This window comes from Halichoerus grypus, chromosome 12, assembly GCF_964656455.1.
Source record: "Halichoerus grypus chromosome 12, mHalGry1.hap1.1, whole genome shotgun sequence".
Lineage (NCBI taxonomy): Eukaryota > Metazoa > Chordata > Mammalia > Carnivora > Phocidae > Halichoerus > Halichoerus grypus.
In genome coordinates this window covers 90,762,496-90,786,292 of record NC_135723.1, presented here as the reverse complement: position 1 = coordinate 90,786,292, position 23,797 = coordinate 90,762,496, and the positions used below count along the sequence as shown (strand labels likewise).

The 23,797-nt window shown below is 42.4% G+C and overlaps 2 protein-coding genes across 11 annotated transcripts in view; both read left to right on the top strand.

Moving 5' to 3' along the window:
* PTN (pleiotrophin) overlaps window positions 1-23,797 on the top strand; it is a 486,673-nt gene that overhangs the window by 102,594 nt on the left and 360,282 nt on the right. The window lies entirely within an intron of this gene.
* Window positions 1-23,797, top strand: part of DGKI (diacylglycerol kinase iota) — a 419,644-nt gene that overhangs the window by 165,776 nt on the left and 230,071 nt on the right. For 9 of the 10 annotated variants that reach the window (XM_078059602.1, XM_078059607.1, XM_078059606.1 and 6 more), the window contains 3 exons: window positions 11,430-11,504; window positions 12,895-12,951; window positions 21,584-21,649. The exons of the other annotated variant lie outside the window; for it this stretch is intronic. In XM_078059602.1, coding sequence (XP_077915728.1) covers window positions 11,430-11,504; window positions 12,895-12,951; window positions 21,584-21,649 — 198 coding nt within the window. The remainder of the gene's footprint in view (window positions 1-11,429; window positions 11,505-12,894; window positions 12,952-21,583; window positions 21,650-23,797) is intronic. 10 annotated transcript variants of the gene reach the window in all.

The following is a 23,797-nucleotide window of genomic DNA, read 5'->3' as shown; positions in this document are numbered from 1 at the left end:
CACACATGGACACCTGTCACCAGATCAAACCCTGCCATTAAGTATCATCATACTTAGCATCTAGGATGTTTGAGTTCCTGCCTTCTTTTTCAGGGTCTTCAGCCGGTAGATTCACCACTCACAGCTTAGTAGGCTCTTGTGGGGTTTTAAGCCCTGTTTAGCTGGTGTCATGCCTATGGCAACCCAGCTTATTTTATTCTCACGGATGATCAAGACTGGTATTTAAAATTCTTGGCACAGGTGGTCATGGTATGATGGTCTATAGTCCATCCCCTTGGGGCTCTCATGAGATCGGATCATCTGAAGCAATGTCAAATATATTTATCTTTTTTTTTTATTATTAACGTATAATGTATCATTTGTTTCAGGGGCACAGGTCTGTGATTTATCAGTCTTACACAATTCACAGCGCTCACCATAGCATGTACCCTCCCCAATGTCCATCACCTAGCCACCCCATCCCTCTCACCCCCCTCCACTCCAGCAACCCTCGGTTTGTTTCCTGAGATTAAGAGTCTCTTATGGTTTGTTTCCCTCTCTGGTTTCATCTTATTTCATTTTTCCCTCCCTTACCATATGATCCTCTGTCTTGTTTCTCAAATTCCTCATATCAGTGAGATCATATGATACTTGTCTTTCTCTGATTGACTTATTTCGCTTAGCATAATACCCTCTAGTTCCATCCACATCATTGCAAATGGCAAGATTTCCTTTTTTGATGGCTGCATAATATTCCATTGTGTATATATACCACATCTTCTTTATCCATTCATCTGTCGATGGACATCTAGGCTCTTTCCATAGTTTGGCTATCAGATATATTTATCTTCATCAGTCTTGTTCCCCTAATCCTTCACTAGTGAGGAAAATGTCAGGGAAGTAGTAAGTTGTAATAGAAAGATAGCTTTGTGCCAGAAAGACCTGGATTTCACTCCTAGCTAATCTATCTTGGGCGAGTTGCTCCATCTCATAGGGTCTCAGCTCCTCAGTTGTAAAATGGGTGAAGTACCACCTTGCATGACTGAAGTGAGCTGTGTTTACATCGCACATAATGTGTATATCCTACTACCAGCCATACTGCTAAATACTGTGTTTGGTAGTGATGTCCTCACTGAAAAATGATGGGTAGGTGTGTGTATGTGAGTGAGAACCACATCGTTAATTGGGAATATAGTGTTGGGTGAACTGTGGCTGAAATGGTGGTCTCCCTGGGCTAGAGTGGCCAAGAGCTTGGGATGTAGGAAATGGCAGTGGAAGAATAGCTTATTTACCACAGCTCGATATGGCTTCTTGAGCAGGTACAGTGTTCCATATTAAAGCAAATGTATCTAAATTATTTTTTAGAAATCTCAAGCTGTGAACTAAAACAAAAAACAAAAAACAAAATTCCTCTATTTCCACAATATAAACTGATGATGAGGACATGTTAGGATTCATGCTGCAGGTTAGGGAATGTATATGGTGCTATCGCACCAGCAAAGATTGAAAGGCAAACTTTGGTATTTTCTAGTTTATACTGAGCCTCAGATCTCTACACACTTGACATACTGCCTCAGAACTCGAGAGAGCCATTAAGACAACATAGGCACACCATTTCCTGTTAATTTTTTTTCTGACTTATGTAGTATGTCCAGCCCATTCTCATATCTATCTGCTTGAAATTCATAAATGTACATCCCTTTGGGTGTGTAGGGCTCTCATTGTGTAAATATCAAATTAGTAGTGTCTGTGTACTTATAATCCTATTCCCATACATTTTTTTTGCACATCTAGTAACTCTTCAGTTAATCTGTAAGATGCATGGCAATTTTGACCGGAGATCAGTTGAAAAGACTCTAAAAATTCAACAGGCAGCAGCCACAAAATCATCTGGAAAGAACCAAAAATAAGAAGATAGCACACAATAAAGTTGAAGCCATTGACTGGCTTTGGTCGTATAAGCTGGGACCTGCTGGCACCTAAGCTGAGAAGCATAGAGGAAATGTATGGGGAAATAGATAAGAGAAAAGACAAGCAGGCAGAAGCAAAAAAAAAAAAAAAAAAGTAAAAAGAGATGAGAGCAATAAAGTACAGAGAAAGTCAATAATAATAATAATAGTTATGGAAATATGAAGTATCCTTGGGTAAAATGACAACCAAGAATGGGAAATAGCATTAGGGATTTTTGAAGATTTCTTCTAGCTCATTAGGCTGAAATCCTTTTGTAATACATCAGGACCATGAAGGAGGTGGCAGAACGAATGCGTAAGTAGCCTAGCAGTCTCGTGCCCGTCAATGAATGCATACCCTACGCACCCCCTGGCCCAGCAGTCTCTCAGAGCAGCGCCATGTTGGTATCTTTCCATCAGACTTGTGCAGATTTATCAGGCCTCTTACCACACTTTCCATAAGTGACAACTGCAGCATGTATTTGCTTCGTATCTATAACTGCACCTGCATTTTACGTAGAGATAGAAAAGGAGTGGGGAGTGCTCGTTAAACTCAATTGAGTTCCAAGATGTGGACTCCTCCTAAGATGTTCTTGTAGCTTTCTACTACAACCCATCAGCACCTATCACTTTTTTTTCATTAGAGAAAGTGCCTTGAATTCACTAGCATAAGCCATTTTTACGCCACTCTTAGGAGAATTTGGTACAAATTTGATTGTGAGTGTGAACTGTTAAGATCTAGGCAAGTATCTCCTCCTCGCCACCCCCCCGCCCCGCACATAAAGTGAACCCTGTGCCATCCTGACCGTAGCTTTCACCAACCTTAATATAATGTTAAAAATATGACAAGGTATCACTCTTCATAACCACCCATCGACTTTAACTTTTAATTAACATGATTTCTAGCAATTTGCTTCTTACCAAATCGTTTCTCTCGTGAGCCCCAATTGCCCACTTTACGGGAGGAGGAAAGGTTTTCATGAGATGTTTTAGTCCTCACATTCAGCTAGCCAAGTCTGTCCCCTCCCCTTAGTTTTCTGCTCCAAGATTTGGGTCTTCTCTTCAAATGAAAAAATAAACATCGACTGTTGAGGAAATATAAAACTTGTATTTGTGCAGGAATAGTCATGAGAAGGCACTTTCTTCCTTTGTGTGTCTCCAGGGAAGTTGTGGAATCCACCCCTCTGTGCCTCAGCTCAGGTGGATCCTGCCCACCCTCCCGATTTATCGGCACATCCGAGGTTACTCAGGGTAGGGTGTCTCTAGAAAGGTAAACACTTCACATACGTGTTGCTTCAGATAACATGTTCTTCAGAACACACCAAAACAGGCTGTTTGAAAAGCATAAGAAGTGAGTTTTATTGCCGGACTTTAGAGGCAATCACAGCCCTAACACAGTATGAGGTTGTAGTCTGTGTAGTGAGCGGGTACACACAGCAGCGAGCTGGCCGGGCTTTCGGAGCCAGGCCGTCCTTGGCGGTCAGTGATGCTACCAGAAGACATACGGCCCAAGTAGGCGCCATGTGTGTTACGCTTAATGGAGGCCAGCACGTGACTGGAGAGGGGTCTACTTTATCACTTAAAACACTCGTACGTCTCTGCCTTCTCTCCTGTTCTGTTTTTGTCACTCCAGTTCAGGCCCTAATTGCCTAATATGTGAGTTACCACTGTGGCCTCTGAGTACTTGATCTCGTTCAGAAAAAGAGCGTGTCTTAACCATGATTTGCAAGACCCCTTATAATCTGGCCTGCTCTTGTTGTGTGGCCTCATCTCTACCTCGTTTACTCCAACAACACGGGCCCGTCTGTCCCTCTTTAAACCTCCCAAGGCCCTCATGCCTCTGAGCTTTGCACTTGCTGTTGGTCCCTTTGCCCACAATACTTTCCCCTTAGATAACTGCAAGGCGAACTCCTACACTTCCTGCTGGTGTTTCTCAAAACGTATCTTCTCATGGGGACCTTTCCTAGCCAATTTCAACCCCCCTCTACTCTTGGTATTTCTCCCATTCCTTGTTCTCTCTTTAATTTTTCTCTTTAGCACTTCTGTCTATCAACATATTACACATTATATTTATGTTATCATGTTTATTGTCTGTCTCTCCTAGGATAAAGTAATCTCCTTGAGATTAAAAAAAATTTTTTTTGTTGATGTTTTGTTCACTGCTCTATCCCCAGTGCTTGGCACCTACTAGGTGCTGGGTATTCACTGATTGACTGAATTAGTAAATTACTTTATCTCCTCCTCTCCTTTTGTCTTCCTTCTGCTTTTAAATAGTGCCACATCATGCCACCAGATTAAATGATTATTTTTGGCCACATTCGTCTCAACCACTCCTTCAGTGTTCCATTGCCGATTAGATTGAAATTTGTCTTTCTCAGCCTAGATTTAAGGACTTGAGCAGTCTTAGATTCACTTTCTGGCCCGATCAGCATCACCTAACCAGGACTTCTATTTGGGAAGACTGGCCTACTTGCTGGCCCCAGTTTTGTCCAGCATGCTCCCCCCCACCCCCACAACCATTCTCCAAGTACAGATTCCGATTTAACTAGCCTCTAGATACTGGTAGCATAACACGAGCAGCAGTAACACGGACTTTGTGTTCTTAACTCTGCCCTCTGACGTAGACCTCAGTCTTCTGCACAGTAGCCTTCCCATCCACTGTCCCCAAGGCCCCTCCCCTACCGTGTGACACAAAAGTAGTACAGCTGTAATCGCCATGAAGCCTCTACCCTGTTTTCCCTCTGTGTGTAGAGGTCTTCTGTCCCTGTGAGGTACCTCATTTTCTCTTTTGGGGCTGCCGACTGTGAGACGGCCTCTGTCCTACTGGCGGTTTTGTCTCATGATCCCAAAGTCACCAGTTCTCCAGATTGGGGCTGGGTTGGGGGCTCAAAAGGGAGAAAGCCCTTCTCTGCAAATCGTTCTTTCCTCCCTCCCTCCCTTCCAGAATGTCTGCTGGGCTCTTGGTATGTGTCCGGCAGTATGCTTGGTGTTGGATTTTAAGAAACACACAGAGGAATCTCCTTCTTTTTGTAACTCTATAATTTTTTAAAGATTGATTTATTTATTTTAGAGAGAGAACACGAGTGGGGGGAGGAACAGAGGGACAGAGAGAGAAGCAGACTCCTCACTGAGCACAGAGCCTGACGTGGGGCTCGATCTCATGACCCTGAGTTCATGACCTGAGCCAAAACCAAGAGTCAGATGCTCAACCGACTGAGCCACCCAGGCGCCCCTGTAACGGTACACTTTTTAACCCTGGGACCTCTGGGGAATAGTTCTGCTTTGCCATTTGTTTGCAGCCCCTTGTGATCCAGCTCCTGTGGTTTCTTAACACAGCCATTGTTCCCACTCCTCACCTCTGTGGATGCCCTGTCCCACCTGATCCTCCAACCCGGCACACACATGGAAGTCTCCATACCCCAGGCTTCAACCCAGCACCCAAGGACCCATGCCAGTGGACCCCTGTGAGCCCAGTGACTCTGTACCCCGCTGAATATACCAAAGCCAGTCTTAGGAGATCTCAGCGTCTGCTACATAATGAGATTTTTGGATTGCACTCCTCTGAAGTGCCCTCAATTTTTGAAATAAATACATCTTTTAAGGCCCAATTCAAGAATTTGCTTTTCTGTTAGGTCCTTCTTACTGACTCAGCCTCTGAGGTCTTACCTTCCCCTGAATGATGGCTTTCATTGTCTAAGCTGTTCATTTAGCATTTAGCCATGTGTGGCCTTCTCCGTTAATGACCTTCCCCCCCCCACCCCTCCCGAGTCCTTGTCTTCTCAAGTGGCTTGCCAGCTTTTCCTAGGAAGGACAGAAGCTCCTTCCTCTAATTCCTGCACTGCACTTAGCATCGCCTTATCTTCAGAATGATGGCTAAAAGTATTTATTGACTCAATACTTATAAATGTGCTTTGGACAAGTCGGTGGTTAACAGATTGTTTCAGCCACATGGAAAACTCATTTATGTAAGGCACCTCAGGCCATCGTGGCTCCAGAGGACGGGCATACGCAGGTTTAGGTGCATTGGTATATATTTGAGCACTGCGTGAGGAAATTTCAGATAGTCTGAGGTATCTCTGGCGCTTAGAATCTAGGGTGTCGATGGTAAGGGGCTATCTCAGAGGAGTTTAGCCCTCACCAAGTCCTTGTCTGTCCAGAGGACACAGCGTGCAAACACATAGGACCTTGGCAAATGAGGGCTGTGACCTTCCGATATGGGCCAACAGTCCTCAGGCTGAGGGCTGGCCCCTTTACCACAGAGGGGGATCTCCCTGCAGCAGACCCTGTGAGGCTGCTTTGAGATGGCCCTTGAGCCACGGACTCCTCCAGATGTGCGGCATTTTTGCTCCTTCGTCCGGGATTTTGAAATCCTCTTGTCATAGAGAGACTTATTGATGTAATGAGGAACCACAATAGGGGTGCAGTGGGACTTCAGCTAGCCGCCCTCCTGGTTTGTCCAAAGTGTCCTGTATTCTGTTTGATCCTAAAATCACGTGAATGGAACTTACAGATAATGTCATTCTTCATTTTTCCTAATACCAATTTACAGATTGCATCCCAGGCTCCCCAGAGAAGCAGAACTTGCCAAGTATGCTTGTCATTTCTTCTAATTAGGTTTTTAAATAAATCAAAGAATTCTTGTTTTCATTTACCTTGGATTACACAGCGACAGTGTTCTTGTTCATGTTGCCCACAGAGGCAATCCCACTGAAAGGACACTGAATTCCAGACACTCCAAAGGCTTAGGAGATTTCCTTCTCTCCTCTTTACTGAGCAGTCCGTTCTCCCACCCTTGGAGAAGAAAATAGGATGGCCTTACCTGTGCCCTATTGCCCCTCCCAGTTCTCCCTCCCACCAACGTGCCCCGTAGACTGAGCTCTGTTTCTGAAAGGGAGCAAGAAGGGAGGATGCAATTCTTCTTGCCTTACTTGCTCTTTCCCCTTTGCCTGATTCCCCACCCTTCCTTAGTTTCTATTCCTCGGCATAATTCTTTAGATCTGGGATCAACCAAGGGGCTAAGCAATCAGTAGGGAGAAGACAGCTAGGCCAGAACTTGATGCCCATTCCCCCAGCCCCATCCTCCCCCCATCTTTTTCTGGCTCTGTGCTCCATCAGGCCCCTTCCCCAGACTGCCTTCTCTGCCTCCTCCCTGCTCCCAGGATTGGGTTCCCAACCGTTCCCCAGCCATTCATCCTTTTATCACTGTGGCCTCATTGCAGAGATGGAGCTAATGGAAGTAGTGATTCTTTGCAATAAGTCTGTGAGCCCAAGCATGGGAACCCTGTCTGGGGAGAGATGCTGCGAGCCCAAACTGTGTTTGGCCAGCAGCAGGCTCTGGTCCCTAAGTTCTGCTGAAGCAGGGAGACCAAGAAAGGGTTGCCATACCAGCTCTGAGGATTCTTGAATATTTCCTCCTACTCCTCTTCTTCTGATCTCTGGTGGTTAAACCTGTGGATGTCTGTGGGGGTGAGGGTGGGGGGTGTATCCTTAATTATACGGCAGGAGAGAGAAGGTCAGCAGGCAAGATAATTTGCTTCATCTTCAGGGAGAAATAAGGTTTGGTATATGCCTTATTGGGAAGGGGCACAGCCAGCCTTGTTGTACATGTTTCTTGGGGGTCACAGTTCAGACTATTAGGGGTAACAGTTCAGTTGCCTTGGACACTAAGAAGCCCCAGCCTTTTTACAAATCATAGGCCTGTGCAGCTGGGTCTTGCTTCCGTTCCCTCCTTCCTCTGTCCTCTCTTCTTTCTATCAAACTCTGTTAACTACGACCAGATATTCATTGCTACTTAGGGAAAATCACATCTCTGGCTCAGAGGAAGAAAATATAGCTTCCTTGGGTGCATATGGATCAGGGACTTATGACCACAGGTGGTGGATGGGTGGGTGGGAGGGCACTAGATCTTAAACTCTTTGTCAGGAACAATTCACACACTTTCTACCCCTGCTTGCCTTGGATCCTTCTGTCCCAGCCCCAGCGCCAGTGGTCTAAGGCTGTGAAAATTTTACTTCTGTGCTTGATAGGAGCTGAAGTTGGGTGAGGAGCTGTTACTGCTTTGAATGCCAGAGTTCCTGTTACATGGGGAAACAGAGGGCAGAGTCAGAACTTAGAATGTTTTCTCCTACGATCGCCGTTAGTCTGCTAGTGGGATTATGCCCACTGACTGGACATACAGCATATCATTTTGTTGTTGTTATGCAAACAAATGTTGATCCTGGTGTGATGGGATATGGTCCGTATTACATCCTATATTGTCTTACTTTTCATAGATGTTACACACACACACACACAATTGACAAGCTAATGGATTTCCTTTGGATACTAACTGACAAAATCAGAAAACTGATTAGTAAGAACTTAGTAAGAACACTGAAGTTACTTTACTTGGTATTTAAAACAGTAAGTCTGGCCTTTAAATTCATTGAAGAGAGTGAGTTTTTAAAATTTTTAAATTTTAATCTGTAAACATGTGGAACTAATGACATTTTTGATTCATCACTTTTCATAGTGAAGGAAGCGTCGGTTTAGATACGAGTTCGGTTGTTTTTGTTTTTAAGAAAAAGTAAATACAGTCTAGATTCTGATATTTTAACTTTGTATTTAGTTTAAATCTTGTAAATAAAAATTGTAACATAACCAAGCACAAAAAATTCTTTGCTTTGAGCAATTTCTACCCACAGAAACTTATCATCCAGCAACTTCAAATAACTTTGACCAATTGAAACATAGTCATAAACCAAGAATTCAGCAGTTAAAATTTCTGATTCACTGTAACAGTTTTTATCAGTTGAGGAACTGAACCCCATGTATTTTATTACTATGGAAAAAGGCCTTCATTCAGAATTTGCTTAATTTTGCATATGATCATAAACCTGAATTACCCGATTTCTTAGATTATAAACGGTTTAGAAGCTGTCATTGAAGAAATTGAAGGCAACAAGAGACAGGCACAACAACATTGAAAGGATATCTAGTCTGTTAGAAAACAAAAGTAACTTTCTTCATAGTAAAATGCATCGTGTTATAGTGTTTATGAAGAAAAATTCAGATTATGGTCGATATATCCTAGCTCTAAAGGCACGAAAACATATATGTTATGAGGGTCTTTTAAAATTCAATATTGTTTAAATAAAATTGGCTTTATAACTTAAAGCACTTTACTTCATACATTATCATCTGGAGAACATTGTACTTGAATTGTTCCCTGTGAATGATGTTGGTATATTTACATGCTGTCCTGGAGGGCTGAGAGATAACATAGGTTAACCTTGTGGTTCTCAAACTCTTACTGTGAGCTCAGATCCCTTATTCAAATGAGATTCTGACTTAGAATCCTGGTATGGAAAATAAGGCAAGGAAGAGGTATTCTGGGTCCCTGCACCTGCTTGGTGCTCTTCCTACAATCCTCAGTGACCTCGTAGGAGGTTCACAGAGTCCCTGGAGCTCTGCAGGTGCAAAGCCAGCCTGGAGCAGGACTTATTGATAAGGAAGGAGGTTTCTCTGGTGTGCTTAAAAAACCGTAGCCCATCAGTGGTTGCCTACTGTGAGCAGAGTTGCTTTGTCTGTCTGCAGTGTAATCTACCAGGGGTAGATTCCAGGGAATCCATTCCGGTTTCCTTAGCATCACTGCAACTCTGACTGGCCACGTGACTCAAATGCCCCATGCATTTTCTGCAAATGGTGCCACCTCAGTGATCTCTGCCCGGAGATCCGAAGGAAACAGGAGAGCAACCTGAATTTGCTTATGGGCATTGTGCTTGTGAAAATTTGCAAACTAGAATCCTGTTCTTGTTGCCCTGAGTGCTGCTGCTGCTTCTACTAGGGCTCCTCCTTGTTCTTCCCCCTCCCACCCTCTTTCTCCTCCCCCCTCCTGTCTTTTCAGTAGTAGAGCTGAGACACTTTCCAGTAGTGGGGCTAGATGCTTGAGTTTCCCTTATCCTTTGTTCTTTGCAAAATCAATTGATTGTCAGACTTATTTAATGTTCCAGACCATGTTCTTTCCTCAGGCAGAGGAGAGCCCTCTGCAAGCCGGTAACTAAACCTCAGTCAGCAGGTGTCTAGACTGCAAGTGGAGTTGCTGGAGGGTTCTGGGTGCCTCGTGGGAGGCAGATCGCTCTTTGCATACCCCACGTTGAACGCGTGGAACCGTCTGGGAGGGAGCCGGCTGAAGCTACGTTCCTGATACCGCCCTTTCCAAGGGGGTGGTTTGCAGTCCTTCTAATCTTCTTTGGTAGCAGCAATACCTCAATTTTTGGCTCCCAAATTATATCTCCACAGGGGAAACCACACATCAGAAGAGGGCAGCTTGCCAGCAATCTATACTAGCACCTTTCCTAAGAATAAGGACTCAAGGCCTTTCACACTTGGATGCTTTGATTCACTATTTCACAGATTAGCTTTGTTATATTAAGCTGCTTTCAGTGCTCAAGCCCCAAAGTTACTCATGCGGACCTACCTTCTAGCCTGTGCCGTCTGGGGAGGCCTGAACATTCCTCGCTTGGATTTTACATGGCACTGGCAGGATCGAGATTCTCCCTGTTCCTCTCTCACCCTGCTGCTTGGGGTTTTTTGTTTTTGTTTTTGTTTTTTTGTTTTATTGTTAGAGGAAAGATACACCTCCAAAAGTACTTTTATTGTGCATTGAAACTGGTACTGACCATCCGAGAGACCAAACTGTGTCATGCGGACAAGCATGAGCTCGGAGCTAGCCTCCCCGGCTCTGCTGTGTCCTCATTACGAGACCTCACACACGTCGCTTACTGTGCCACAACTTTCTCATCCGTGAAATGGGAGTAAAAATACTACCAATTTCTTAGCATTGTTGAAGGTTAAATGAGTTACTTTTTGTGAAGTGCTTCCGAGTGCCTGACTCACAGCGAGTCCGGCATTCGTGTTAGCTGCTCCTGCTATTATTACTGTTGATTGTTATTAGCAGGTGGAAGAGTTAGGCTTGTCTTATTACTTTGCTGAAGATTTGAGGGAAGACCCAAGTAGCTTCATAGAGATTCGTGCCTGGGATAGAAGCCTAAAGCGATTGGCCCCTTGAGATGTCGGCTCTTGGCAGTAGGGAAGGAGTGCCCGTTTTGAGCTGAGACCTAATTCTGCATGTTGGTCCGCTGCTTACCTACTGGCGTAAAAATGTAAAAAGACAAAAACAAACAAAAAACCATAAAAACGGAGGCGACTAATGCCTACGTTGTTAGGTTATAAAACTTAAGAACGACAGAGTAAAGAGCCTGGTTCATATTATATGCTCAGTATATAGCAGCTATTACAAGTATTCTATTTTGGAGAGAAAATCTAGCCTCCCTAAGTCATCGAGATACGGAGGTAGGAGGTGGGTCAAAAGACTAAAGTTTGCCCTATTTTCAAATGCTTAAGATGGTGTTTTAAATTTGCTTATGTTTGCTTTCATTATGTATACTGTCTTTAATGCCAGGGAGCTCTCCAGAGCAGACTGTTAACGTTTCTTTTTGTATTTTGAATTGAATGTTGTAGAAATCGGCCCTGAGGAGGAAGTGTGCGGTCTGTAAAATCGTCGTCCACACCGCCTGCATTGAACAGCTAGAAAAGGTGAGACAGCGCCACCTGCTGCAGTGTTGGCTACATTGCAAGTGTTTGGGCTTCTAGGACAAGCTGTCACTTGCTATTTCCAACTTTTTCAAAACCGTGCCCTTTGAAAACGCTGAAAGACCGACATCGTTACCAGACTAGTAATGGAAAACCAGTGCTTCAGGTTAATTCGCCCTATTGTTTGCTGAAGGATAATTCGGTATCATTTTATGTTGCCTCTTGGGAGGAGGAGTGGTAAGGTTAGAGAGAAAAGCTGGGTACACGAGATTTTTTTTTTTTTTTTTTTTTTTACAATGACAAACGTTGTTCACCCATAGAATTTTCCGCAAGATGTTTTTTTCCTTAAAGAAAAATCTTCTTTCTTTAAGAAAAAAAAATCCATAAGCTCTTTAAAATCATTGTTTAGATTGTTCTGACCTTTTGAGTTTCTTCTTCCTAAAGTGGCTGCAAGGAAGAGAGCCAGGCCAGAAGGCAGCTCTCCTTTCTTCCTTGGGGGCACCATTCTGCTTGCACAGCACAAATGTGTGGGTGGGCTGGAGGTGACATCCCCGTGGTGTCTTGCCTCCAGAAGAAGTAGATTCTGCAGAGTCCATGGATCAGTCACTTGCGGGAAAGGGGGTCTCCAGCCGTGATTGTGTCGTCTGCCGTCTTCTCTTTCTTGTTTCTCCTGTCTTTCCATGCGTAAGTCTCTGTTATCTGTGTTCTTGAGCTGCCATGTGTGAATGTGTTGAAATATTTTCATCCCCTGCAACATTCGTTATTTTCATGAACACGTTACCGATTGTTGCCAACTGCTATTTTGTAGGGATGACTACTAACATTTATATATATATATATATATATATATATATTTCTTTTTGCTGTTCCAATCCCACTTACTTATGTCCTCTTTCATTTCTATACTCCTTTCACCTTATCAAGTAACTAAAGAGGATGGACATGTTACGGGGAGACCTGCCTATCTAAAAGAAAGGCAGTACTGAAGACTTAAAGAAAAATTTCAGTGTGTGAATCATCATCATCATATTAAATATTTCTCAAGTTTATGTTGTCCTACTTTTAAAATCTGAAACATAGCTGGGTGATTTCAGCTGCCTTACATATTTTCTCTTACTCTTTATCTCTTTTTCTCAAACTTACAGTGTAAGAGGATTATTGTTTAGAGATATGTTGATTTCATCAATGAGAATGAAGAGACATGGATTGGAGATAGAGGATCACCTGGGGTCTCTATAGTTATCTAGGGTGATGATTTGAAGTGTTACACTGTGTTCCTTATTCTTTGGGTTGTTTTGTGGTCTCCATATATGTCACTGTTGCTTTGTTCAGGTAAGTCAATCTAGTCTGGTGTTTTTCCCTAATGTAATACACTTTTCTTTTTAAATGACAGATTAATTTCAGATGTAAACCAACATTTCGAGAAGGGGGCTCAAGATCGCCAAGAGAAGTGAGTGTTTCAGAGCTTGGCTTCAAATACCACCTTTATTTCCCATTGATGCACTGGGCTAACAGACATTCACCAGGGATTAAAAACTGAAGTCTAGCTCCCTCCAAGCCACATCAATTTCTTGTTAATACATCAATAAATACCATGAGTAAAATCTCCCAGTCTCTTCAGCATGTATATACTGCCCTTTACTATTCTCATGAAATGCACTGGGGAGCTAAGGTCTTAAAGAGCAGGTAGGGAGGCAGTGGTAGAATTGAAGAGGTAAGAAGTAAATAGCACTTTATTGTCTTACGGTCCATCTTAACTCCATTTTTCAATTTTGAGTGGATAGAAACTATTCAGGGGGCAGCATAGTTACCGAGTATTCCCACAGACACTGGAGCCTGATTGGTTTCCATACCTGTCTAGACGCTGTGTGATTTGAGGCGTCTTACCTCATCTTTCTGAATTGCAATGTTTTTATCTGCTAAGTCAGTAGGTAGCTAGGTAGATGGAAGAACTACATTCAGTGCTCAGTCCTTGACCTCACGGCCCAGTCGTGAAGACAAACAAGTAAACAGGAAATCATAGCGAAGAGCAGTTGCTCTGTTAGTGGTAAGCAGTGGGGAGCACAGGAGGAGAGCTGCGCTTAGTCAGATGGGTTCGTTTAGCTCTTTTTCAAGGAAAGGGAGCACACATGGAAAAGTTAGAGAAGGTGAGGTTGTTGGTAGAGGGTCTCAGCGCTTCTGTGTTATCCTGGATAGTCTAGCTCCAGGTCCCAAATTGCACTCTTCAACTGGCAAAACAAAAGGCTGCAATGAACAGACCCTATCCTTCTTAGAACACAGTTTAGCTGCCCAGGTGTTACCATTGTGTATGGTGCTCTTCCTAAGAGAAAGTGTGGTAAGTGTCATTTTTGTGAAATATACGTTCTCCATTTCATTTACATTCCCAGGGAGATTATTTTCAGTTCCACATATAGATTTAGCTCCTTGGAAACCTTCCCAGCTGGTACACTCCTCAGACTAGCTCTGTGCACTGATGAATAGGCGAGAGAGGTAGGATACCAGAGAAGGGGCTTCCTGGAAGAGGTGGCAAGTAAACTGAGACCCAGAGGAGTTATCTAAGTGAAGGTGTGTGGGGTGGGACAGTAGTTAGGAGGCGACAGTCTCCTAGACAGAAAGAGCACATGCTCCCAAGCACAAAAATGAGAGAGAACATAACAAATACATGAAATCCAAGCAATAAGCAGGGGCTAGGCCATGAAGGTCCTTGTAAGCCGTGTTACAAGCTGAGTGTTTTATCATCCTGGTAATTGGGGGGGGACATTAACTATTTTTTTTAAATTTATTTGTTTATTTGAGAGAGAGAGAGAAAGAGAAAGAGAAGGGTAGGGATAGGGGCAGAGGGAGAAGAAGAGAGAATCTCAAGCAGACTCCCCGCTGGTGCGGGGCTCTATCTCACAACCCTGAGATCATGATCTGAGCCAAAATCAAGAGTTGGATGCCCAACTGACTGAGCTAACCAGGTGCCCTGGAGCATTAAACTATTTTAGTAGAATATGTTATTCTGGCTGCAGTGTGGAGGGAATACCATATAGTTCAAGAGCAGCCATATTGGAGGCATGGAGAGAATTTAAGGAGCTCTTCTACGGCTGATCTGAACTATGAGTAATATTGAGGGCGGAGATAACTGGTACATATGAATTTGAAGGCAGTAAAATTGACAGGATGTAATAATTGATTGGATTCTGGACACAAAGACGGAGGAGCCCAGAGTTAAACCAGGCTTCTGCCCTGGAAAACCGATGAGATGTTAGAGAATGAGTTGATTTGAGAATGGGGTGGGGAGGTAAGTTGATGAGTTTAGTTGTAGAATTTTCAGGTGTGTGGTGTCCTTGAGGCCTCAGTTGGAGATGCCCAGTAGAACGCTGAGTGGGTATGTGAGTTTGGAGCTTATGAAGAAGATTGGGTTAGAGGGAAGACATTTGTGAATCGTCAGCACATATATAGATAGTAATTAAAGCTATGAGAATAGATGAATGTGTAGAAAAGGAATAGAGAAGTTGTGTCAGTACAGAGAGGGTCACTGACATTTTAATGACAATGAAGAACACACAGTGAAAAAAGAATGATCTCATTGTTACCAATACAAGATTAGGAGAAAACATGGAAGGAGGGTAGTTTGGGAGTAGACGTTGTGGAGAGAGGAAAAATAGTTGTCCCTGTCACTTGTCTTCTCCCACTGTGTTTGGCCATTATGTCAGCAATAGGAAGGTGATGGGCCATACATAGGGTGAGGAAATTGCAAGAAAAATGATAGGCTTGTGGGTACCTTCAGTGCCACCCAAGTGCACAGCAGCATTGGCCAGAAGATAACTCAGAGCCCTAATGAAGGAGAAAATTAGAAGGAATCATTTTGTGTTTTTAAGATGAACTGAGTGAATTTCCACCTGGGGATCCATATGTCCACGTTCAGCTCCCTGTCCTTTAATTTCTCTCTTTCTAGATAGATAGACAGTTGTGATTGTGTGGGCCATTTTCTAATGCAAGGGGTTATATGTTTTTTTTAGTTCTTAGTAGCGGTATCCCTTCTCTTCTGTGAAGCCAGACCCTCCTCCGCAAGTATTTTGAACACCTGCTCTTGTCTTTGCAACAAGAACTTAATAATTTTTTCCATTCCTACATCTTCAACTCTCCACCCCTCCTCTAGATTATTTCCATCTCCATAAACATGCTCTGACATCTCCCCTCTTAAAAAATAAACAAACAAAAATATTTCTTAGCCTCCAACTGTGTCTTAACTGCTGTTCAAGTCTCAGTTTTGCATTCATTGCTAAACTTCCACAAAGTGTTGTCTCTATCACTGTTTTTAGTATATCACCTCCCCGTCATTTTCACCTGTCCTCATCTGATTTCTACTCTGTCCATTCACTGAAATTGCTTTTTTCAATGTTGCCCAAATCTCCCAGATACCAAACCCATTAGATATTTTTCTGTTCTTATTTAATCTTTCAAATATATTCAAATTATTCAAGGTTCCACCCTTCTTAAATATCTCTCCTGTCATGACATCTTTCCTAATTTTCTTCTTATCTTTTTTGGAGAGTCCTTCCCACTCTCTTTCATCATTCACTCCCCCTGAGTCATACAGAATCCTCTGGGCTTGGTACTTGGCCATATTTTCTCTCTGTCCACTCTTGTTGGGAGAGCTCATCCAATTTCATGGCTTTAAAAATCATGTCTGAGCTGATAACTCCTAACTTTATAGTTCCAGTCCACACTTCTTGGAGTTCCATTTGACATGTCCCTTGAATGCATCATGATCATCTCAAACCTAAACATTAAAACTAAACTCTTTATGAACATTACCATAAAAACTTTTTTTTTCAATTCTTTTGCATCTCAGAAAATGAGATGACTCTTGATCCAGGTCCTCAGTCAAAAAGACTGAGGGATCATTGATTCCTTCTCTCATGTATTCCACACATCTAATTCATTTGCCAGCCTATCAATTTTATTTATGAAATATATTTCAAATCACCTGCTCATCTCCATTTCTGTTGTCAAACAAGCACCCTAGACTAAGACACCATGATCTCTTTTGACCACTGCAATAGCTTCTTTATGATTCCTTAATTTTCCCCTTTAATCCATCGGGATTTAAGAGGGTGATTTTTAAAACAGAAATCAGATCCTGTAATTTTTCATCCTAAAATGTTCCATTAGTTTTCATAGCACTTAGAGTAAAACCCAACTCTTTGTCATGGCATGAAAAGCCCTGCGTAGTCTTGCCCAAGCCTAGCTCTCCAGACCCATCCAGCTGCCACATGGACTTTCTTTCAGTTCTTGAGGCATGCATCCAGGTATTCCCCATGTTCAGACATTTATGTAGTTCACTGTTGTACTGGAAACCTCTTTATGGCTAACTGTTTCTTAGAGTTAGGCCTCAGCTCATATATCATCCCCTCCAAGGTCTTCTTTGATGACTTCCTCTGAATAGGTTACACATTGTTCTTTATCAAAGCACCTTGTTCTGCCCCTTCAGAGCACTTTGTATGTCATAATTATTTATGGGTATTACTCATTTGCTCGTTTGTTGTCCCCCTGAAGTGTAAGCTTTGGGAGGTCACTCATGGAATTTGTCCCAAACTCACTGTACCAGGACATAGAGGATGTGATCTGTTGACTGTCTGTTGACTGAAAGCAATTATACAGGAGTTAATTTCTCCCCCAATGCCTAAGAACTCTTGTTCTAAGAGGACAGTTTGAAGATGAAACTTAAGGAGGGCTATGACTCACTTGAGATTCTTAATTAAGAGACCTTGCATAGTTTACTGAATGTCAATGAAAGAACAATCACCTTAGAAATAGTTTGGCTGGGTTCAAGTCATACCTCTGCTGCTTTTCCACTTTCTGGTATCTCCAGTGCAGGGATCTAGAGCAGCGATTGTTAATTGCTGTACCTTATGCTTTGTGGAATGTCTGACACGTGGAAGTTTGTTAATGAACATTGGTAGGACTCCTCTAGGTGGAATCTTTCTGGACCTCGGTTTTCCAAGACATAAGCTATATAGATTAGGTTATAATTTCAAGATTCTTTCATGCACTCTATGAGTAATATTAGGAATTGAATTTGCTGTTTGAAAATAAGTAAGTGTGTTATGTATTTCTGCTAACAATACTGAGTATAAACCCTGAAATAATGTATCGCTGAGATTTTAACACCCATAAGTAATAGCCCTTTCCTTGCCCAGTACTTGAAGATAGTATATGAATAATTCAGAGATTATTGATGAACAATAAAAAGATGTCATGGTGTTAGAAGCCTTGCTTTGCTATCTTAACAGCAGTGTGTCACTCACATTTGCAGTGTAAGGATCCCGAGTCTAATTTCAGCTTCATAATTTAGGAGATGTGAATAATAGTCAAAAGGAAAGAGTGTGAAAAATGAAAGTACTTGGGAGTAAGGATTAGAAAACAGCAGTCATTCCATAGAAATTGGGTTCTTCCCCCTGATTGATATGGCAACTGATGTTCCTCCCAAGTGACACCTACATGAGTTGATCATCAAAAAAATTAGGTTCAGAATTCCATTCCACTCAAAACACATTTATTGGATGTTTGTTCAAACTGTTAAAGCAGTGATAGAATTTCTATTAGGCCTAAGAAGGTCTTTTCATAGAAGGATGCTTGACCTCTCAAATCAGAGCTCCATATGGGAGGCAGTTACTTAGTTTCTTCTCAAGGAGTGCTTTTGTTTCAGTTACTTTCTCTGTGCCTTAATTTGTGACCCAATTTCTAGGAAGAATGATATTAAAAATATTTAACAACTTCCTGAGTCATATAGTAATATTTAAATAAACAATTTAAAAGTGTTCCCTTATATTCCCTAAACAGATTAAACTACATGGTATTATAAATCTGCTTACCAAGTGACACATATTGCAACATAAATGATTCATTAAGTCAGTCTTATAATTTCTAAATAATTGTTGATTTCTGGAAATTGTTGCCTTAATCTTCTGATTAGAGCTGTCACTAGCTAAATAACCCTATGAGTCAGCCCTGATTTCATAGGCAATTGCATCAAATTCTTCCAACATTTCCCTCCCTCAATTGATAGTCATTAGGTGATTTATAATCTCCATAAACAGATAATTTCCCTTATCATCAATGACATTGTTCATGTTCCCACAGCTTCTGCTAAACTAACAGCAATTACAGTAAATTTTTCTCTCTCATAGTATTGTCTGACATTTTTGTATATTCAATATTTCTACTACTGACTGTCATTGAAATCATTTCCTGAAGGAGCTTGATCCCGAGCTTTCAGCACAGAGGAAATGCATAGCGACACAGGGGTTCAGAGTGTAGGTTCCGTTGCCAGCCTGCCTGGCTTTGAATCCTTGCTCTGACCCTTACATCTGAAGTCACCGCTCAATACCTTAGTTTTATGGTCTCTAAAAGGAGGATGATAATGATAATTCAAGCAAAACCCTCTGATAATGTGCCCTAAAACATTGTGAATTGAGATATGGTATAGTTGGCAGCTGGCCCGGTCCTCCCCAGCCCTGTTCTTTTTTTTTTTTTATTAACACATAACATGGAGCGCCTGGGTGGCTCAGTCATTAAGCGTCTGCCTTCCGCTCAGGTCATGATCCCAGGGTCCTAGGATCGAGCCCCTCATTGGGCTCCCTGCTCCACAGGAAGCCTGCTTCTCCCTCTCCCACTCCCCCTGCTTGTGTTTCCTCTCTCACTGTGTCTCTCTCTGTCAAATAAATAAAAATCTTAAAAAAAAAACACATAATGCATTATTTGTATTTGTTTCAGGGGTACAGGTCTGTGATTCAGTCTAACACAATTCACAGCGCTCACCACAACACATACCCTCCCCAATGTCCATCACCCAGCCACCCCATCCCTCCTACCCCCTCCACTCCAGCAACCCTCAGTTTGTTTCTTGAGATTAAGAGTCTCTTATGGTTTATCTCCCTCTCTGGTTTCATCTTGTTTCATTTTTCCCTCCCTTCCCCTATGATCCTCTGCCTTGTTTCTCAAATTCCACATCTCAGTGAGATCATATGATACTTGTCTTTCTCTGATGGACTTATTTCACTTAGCATGATACCCTCTAGTTCCATTCTTAAGCCAGCAGTGGGCTAGAGTTCTCATCACCTGAGTGGATGGAAGGCTGAAGTGATCAGCCTCACCCTGTGAGGTACAGCGGTGCAGGGTCCAGCAACTTCATCCCCAGGAGGTGGTGTGGACCCTGATAACTGGGCAGGTTCCTGACTTGCTGCCACTGTTCTGAGAGCCACAGCTGGCCATGGGACCCAGCATTATTTGTGTGATACTTAAACTTACACGGACAAAAACCATCAGTTGGGCACAGCCCAGTCTTCTGAGTGTGCTGGGCCGGGGGGATCCCAGTGGCATTGTTCGGGCAACGTGATTTGTTTTTGAAAGAGAGCTCATTGGAACAGAATCCCAGACACCTGCCAAAAATGAACATTCTAGTTGCTTAATAATGAGGGGATAGAAATGATTTCCAATGTTGAGGGGGTGGGGTGAGGTGGGGTGTTATGGCAGTTAGGGAGGAGCCAGGGGGATCATAGGGGAACTAAACTAATTTATCAACCAGTATAGAAATATTTCAGTATTTTAACAACTCATGGGATTTTTCAGGTACATACTGACTGAATAGCACCTCTACTCATAAAAATTCTCATGAAAATTAAAATAATTATTACATTTAAAGCATTTTAAAAGTGCCTGACACAGTGAGTACTCAAAAATATTATTATTAACTTCTTTCTGAGAACAATATAAGAATTGTGTCCTTGTTTTATTAAACTGCCTCAGTGGGAAAAGCAAGACAAAATTTAGACTAATTAGTGGGACTGTTATGCTTCTTTATATCTTATTATAGTTAAAAGACCATTATTCCTCCAGGATCTTTGTTTAGTTTTAACTTGAATTGATTTGACATTATAAAGAGAAATGGAGGTAACATTTTAGATAATGCTCATGTTTGTTAGAGGTATTTTCGTCACTCTGAATTTCATGTGTCGATAGAACACTTTTTTTTCCTCAATGCTGATCTATTTCCTGTATACCTGTGTACTTACAACAGGGCCTGGCAGGTAGTAGGCATCTAGTAAGTATTTGCTGAATGACTGGCTATATATTAAAGGGCCTTTTAAAGGGAAATATGGGTTGTGGCCTGATGATAGACATGTTAGTGTCAGGTAAAATGTGTTTTCTCAGAAAAGGACAAGAGAAAAAAAGAGGAAATATTTTACATATATTTGTCTAAGAAGGATGAGTTGTATGTAAGTTTATTTGTGCCATTGGGCCTGAAGACAACCTTCTCTCTATAATATATCCTAAGAGCGGTGGTAATGGGGCTCCTTAACTCCCTGCCCGAGGACTGATTGTCTATTTGGGAGGAAAAGGAAGTTCTGTGTTTCCTATGGCCCAAGACCAGAATAGACTTTGAAAGCAGATCTAATTTCTAGAACCCAAGGACAGTTTAAACATAATGTCATTGTACAAACATCATGATGGGCCCGCATTTCTTGCCTCTGTCATCTTTCTCCTTCAGTTTTTCTTTCCCTTCACCTTTTGCTAATGAAAAATTCTCCTCCTGTATGTCCTGAATGAGGAGATCTGTTTCTTTCTGAGAACTTAATTTCTTGAAGTTCTTTCTAATGCGGATGTTTGGTGTCCGGCGTATATAAGGCATTATATACATATTTGTTTTTAAAAATGGATATTGTTGCTCCATCTTATCTCCCTCACCTTTTTCCCTCTCTGAGGGGATTTCAGTGACCTCCCGTATCCGCACAGTGTTCTACTAGGAAGGAAGCAGAGAAATGGCATTATGGTGTGGCCACGAGGAAGACGTGGAGGGGGGACACGATGAACGGCTTCTACAAATACCGAAGATCACTGGGCATGGGAGTAGCTTCAGTTTTCCAAGCGGATTCATGTTTATTGTTAAACAAATCACTCAGACACGTATTTGGTTTTGTGCTAATAGGGGCTTCGATTATGGTTTATGGAAATCTATATGCTTAAAACATTAAAAAAACTAATAATGGGGTTGGCAAATTTAAACATACTCATTTAATTTTGTTTTCCCACAGAACTTTGTGCGTCATCACTGGGTGCACAGGCGTCGACAGGAGGGAAAGTGTAAGCAGTGTGGTAAGGTAAGGGGCCCGGCAGCCCACAGCCATCGCGGCAGGCGCCCCAGGTCTTTGCAAGCACCCGAGGTAGATGCGTCCTCTCACCCGAATCCAGTGCTCAGGACGTCTCTCCCTTTCTGAAAGGCCTTATTTCTCCAGGTCCCTTTCCTCAAGAGGTGTTTTAGTTGTCGTAGAACTCACTGCAAGAGGCAAGGGTCTTAATCCAGGTATGAGCACATTTTAAGAGAGTTGGCTACACTGTTACGGTGAATTTCATTGTCCACAGTTAAAAAAAGAACACTGCTTATTTTGCTAAAACCCCCTCCTGAGGACTGCTGGCTGGTCACACTCCTGGCTCAGCAGCAGCAAATCTGTGGGTTGTTGAGCAGCTCTACTTTTGTTGACACGGTATTGTGGTTGAGCAGAACTCAACAGAGAAAGGACAACACAGAAGCAAGAAATGTGTTGCTCTCTTAGGACACGATCCCATTCCTGGAATGAGATGGCCTCCTCATTTTGTGGCTGTTTATGTCTACTCTCTCTCTCAGTGTGACTGGTTGGTAAAAGGCCTCTTGGAGTGCAGGGCCGCTGGGATAAGGAAGGTGGGGGAAAGGGTGGGTCCTCAGGCCACATGCTATGAAACCCCATAGATTCTACATGTTATTGACATGGTATTGATTTGGGTTTTGGCTTTTTTCTTTGTACAAAGATCTACTTTAGGGATATAAGGACCCTGTGGGAAGGTTAAACTGGTGGTGAATCACACTACAAAGATTTTTTTTTTTTAATTGATAGTAAGCTGGGCTCAGTAAAGGGAAGTTTTGATTGAGTAAAGCAAGACAATTTGGAAGAATATATTCCTCATAAGTTAATTGACTTTTTGGATCAAGCACTGGGATGAGCTGACCAGCATAGCATTTTTGACAATAGAGAGATGCAAGGAAATATTGGCTATCTGAGGAGTGTTGAGGGTGAGTGAGACTTAGAAAAAGTTTCATGAATTTTGCTGTTTTGACCAGTGCTGGAAAGAAAATATCCTATTGTAGCATCAGTTACCAAGTTTTTCTTTGGAAGGCTACCTATCTCTGCTTCAAGGGTATGGCCTTCCATTTTAACTGGTATTATCTCCTCAGTTCACAGTGACCTTTAGTTGGTTCCTTTCTAGCCTGTAAAGAGGACAGATGAAATAGGTTGAAAGGGGAAGGAGGTAAAAGTAAGATGAGGAGGAGGAGGAAGGGGGAGTGGAACGATTTTTACTAGCATTTTACATTGTGAGGGAGAAGGAAGTCAGCCCTCTACTCTTATGTGGCCTTCCTTCATTGGGTCCATCTACCCTACTCTTTCTGGTGTTGCCTTGGGGCTTGTGGACTTTCTCTTACTTAGTAGATTGTAGACTATCTTCAACTCTCCCATAAGAGAGAGTATGTGTGTGTGTGAGAGAGATAGAAGAAACAGGTATTTAGGCACAGCTAGCTTTGAGGTTAGAGATGGGCAGGGTAGGAAGGATCTGGACGAACAAGCTCTTTGCCTTGCAAACATATCTTCACTGGACAGCCTAGTAGCTGACACTCCCCCAGTAACTTTTAAGCCATAATAGAGTTGGAGGAATTTTATTAAAAGAAAATCAATAAATGTATCTTGTGACAGGTATCCCCTAGTGTCACATTATGCTCCCTTTTCTGGCCTTGTCTTCTGTTGGCATGGTCAGCCAAATGGGGGAAAACTGGACTGTTTGTACCCTGAGTTGCTGTGACCATGTCTCCTTTGCTTCCTCTGTTCTCAGGCAGCAATCTTAGAGTGCTCACGGCTCTCTGCCCATCATAGCTATTAGCTGAGAAGTCAGTGATTCCCAACTTTTCACATAATGTTCCCACAATAGTGTATTACTATATTCGTCCCCTGTGTATAATCCAGCTGCTCGCGGCTTCTCAGAGACTCAGGCAGTTATGGGATGGGATGGTCTTAGACCTGTGTCTCTCGCTGGATGGTAAATAATCCTTCTTTGGATCCTGGCTTGTACTCTGGATTAGAGGAAAGCTAGTGGCTCTATTTCCATTTTATAGATTAAGGGATTGACAATTCATTTCAAACTTTGCTGCTATGCTTAATTTTCATCAGTAAGGTTGTACATTCTTACATATTCAGGGATTCTAAACCATCAAACACCCTCCA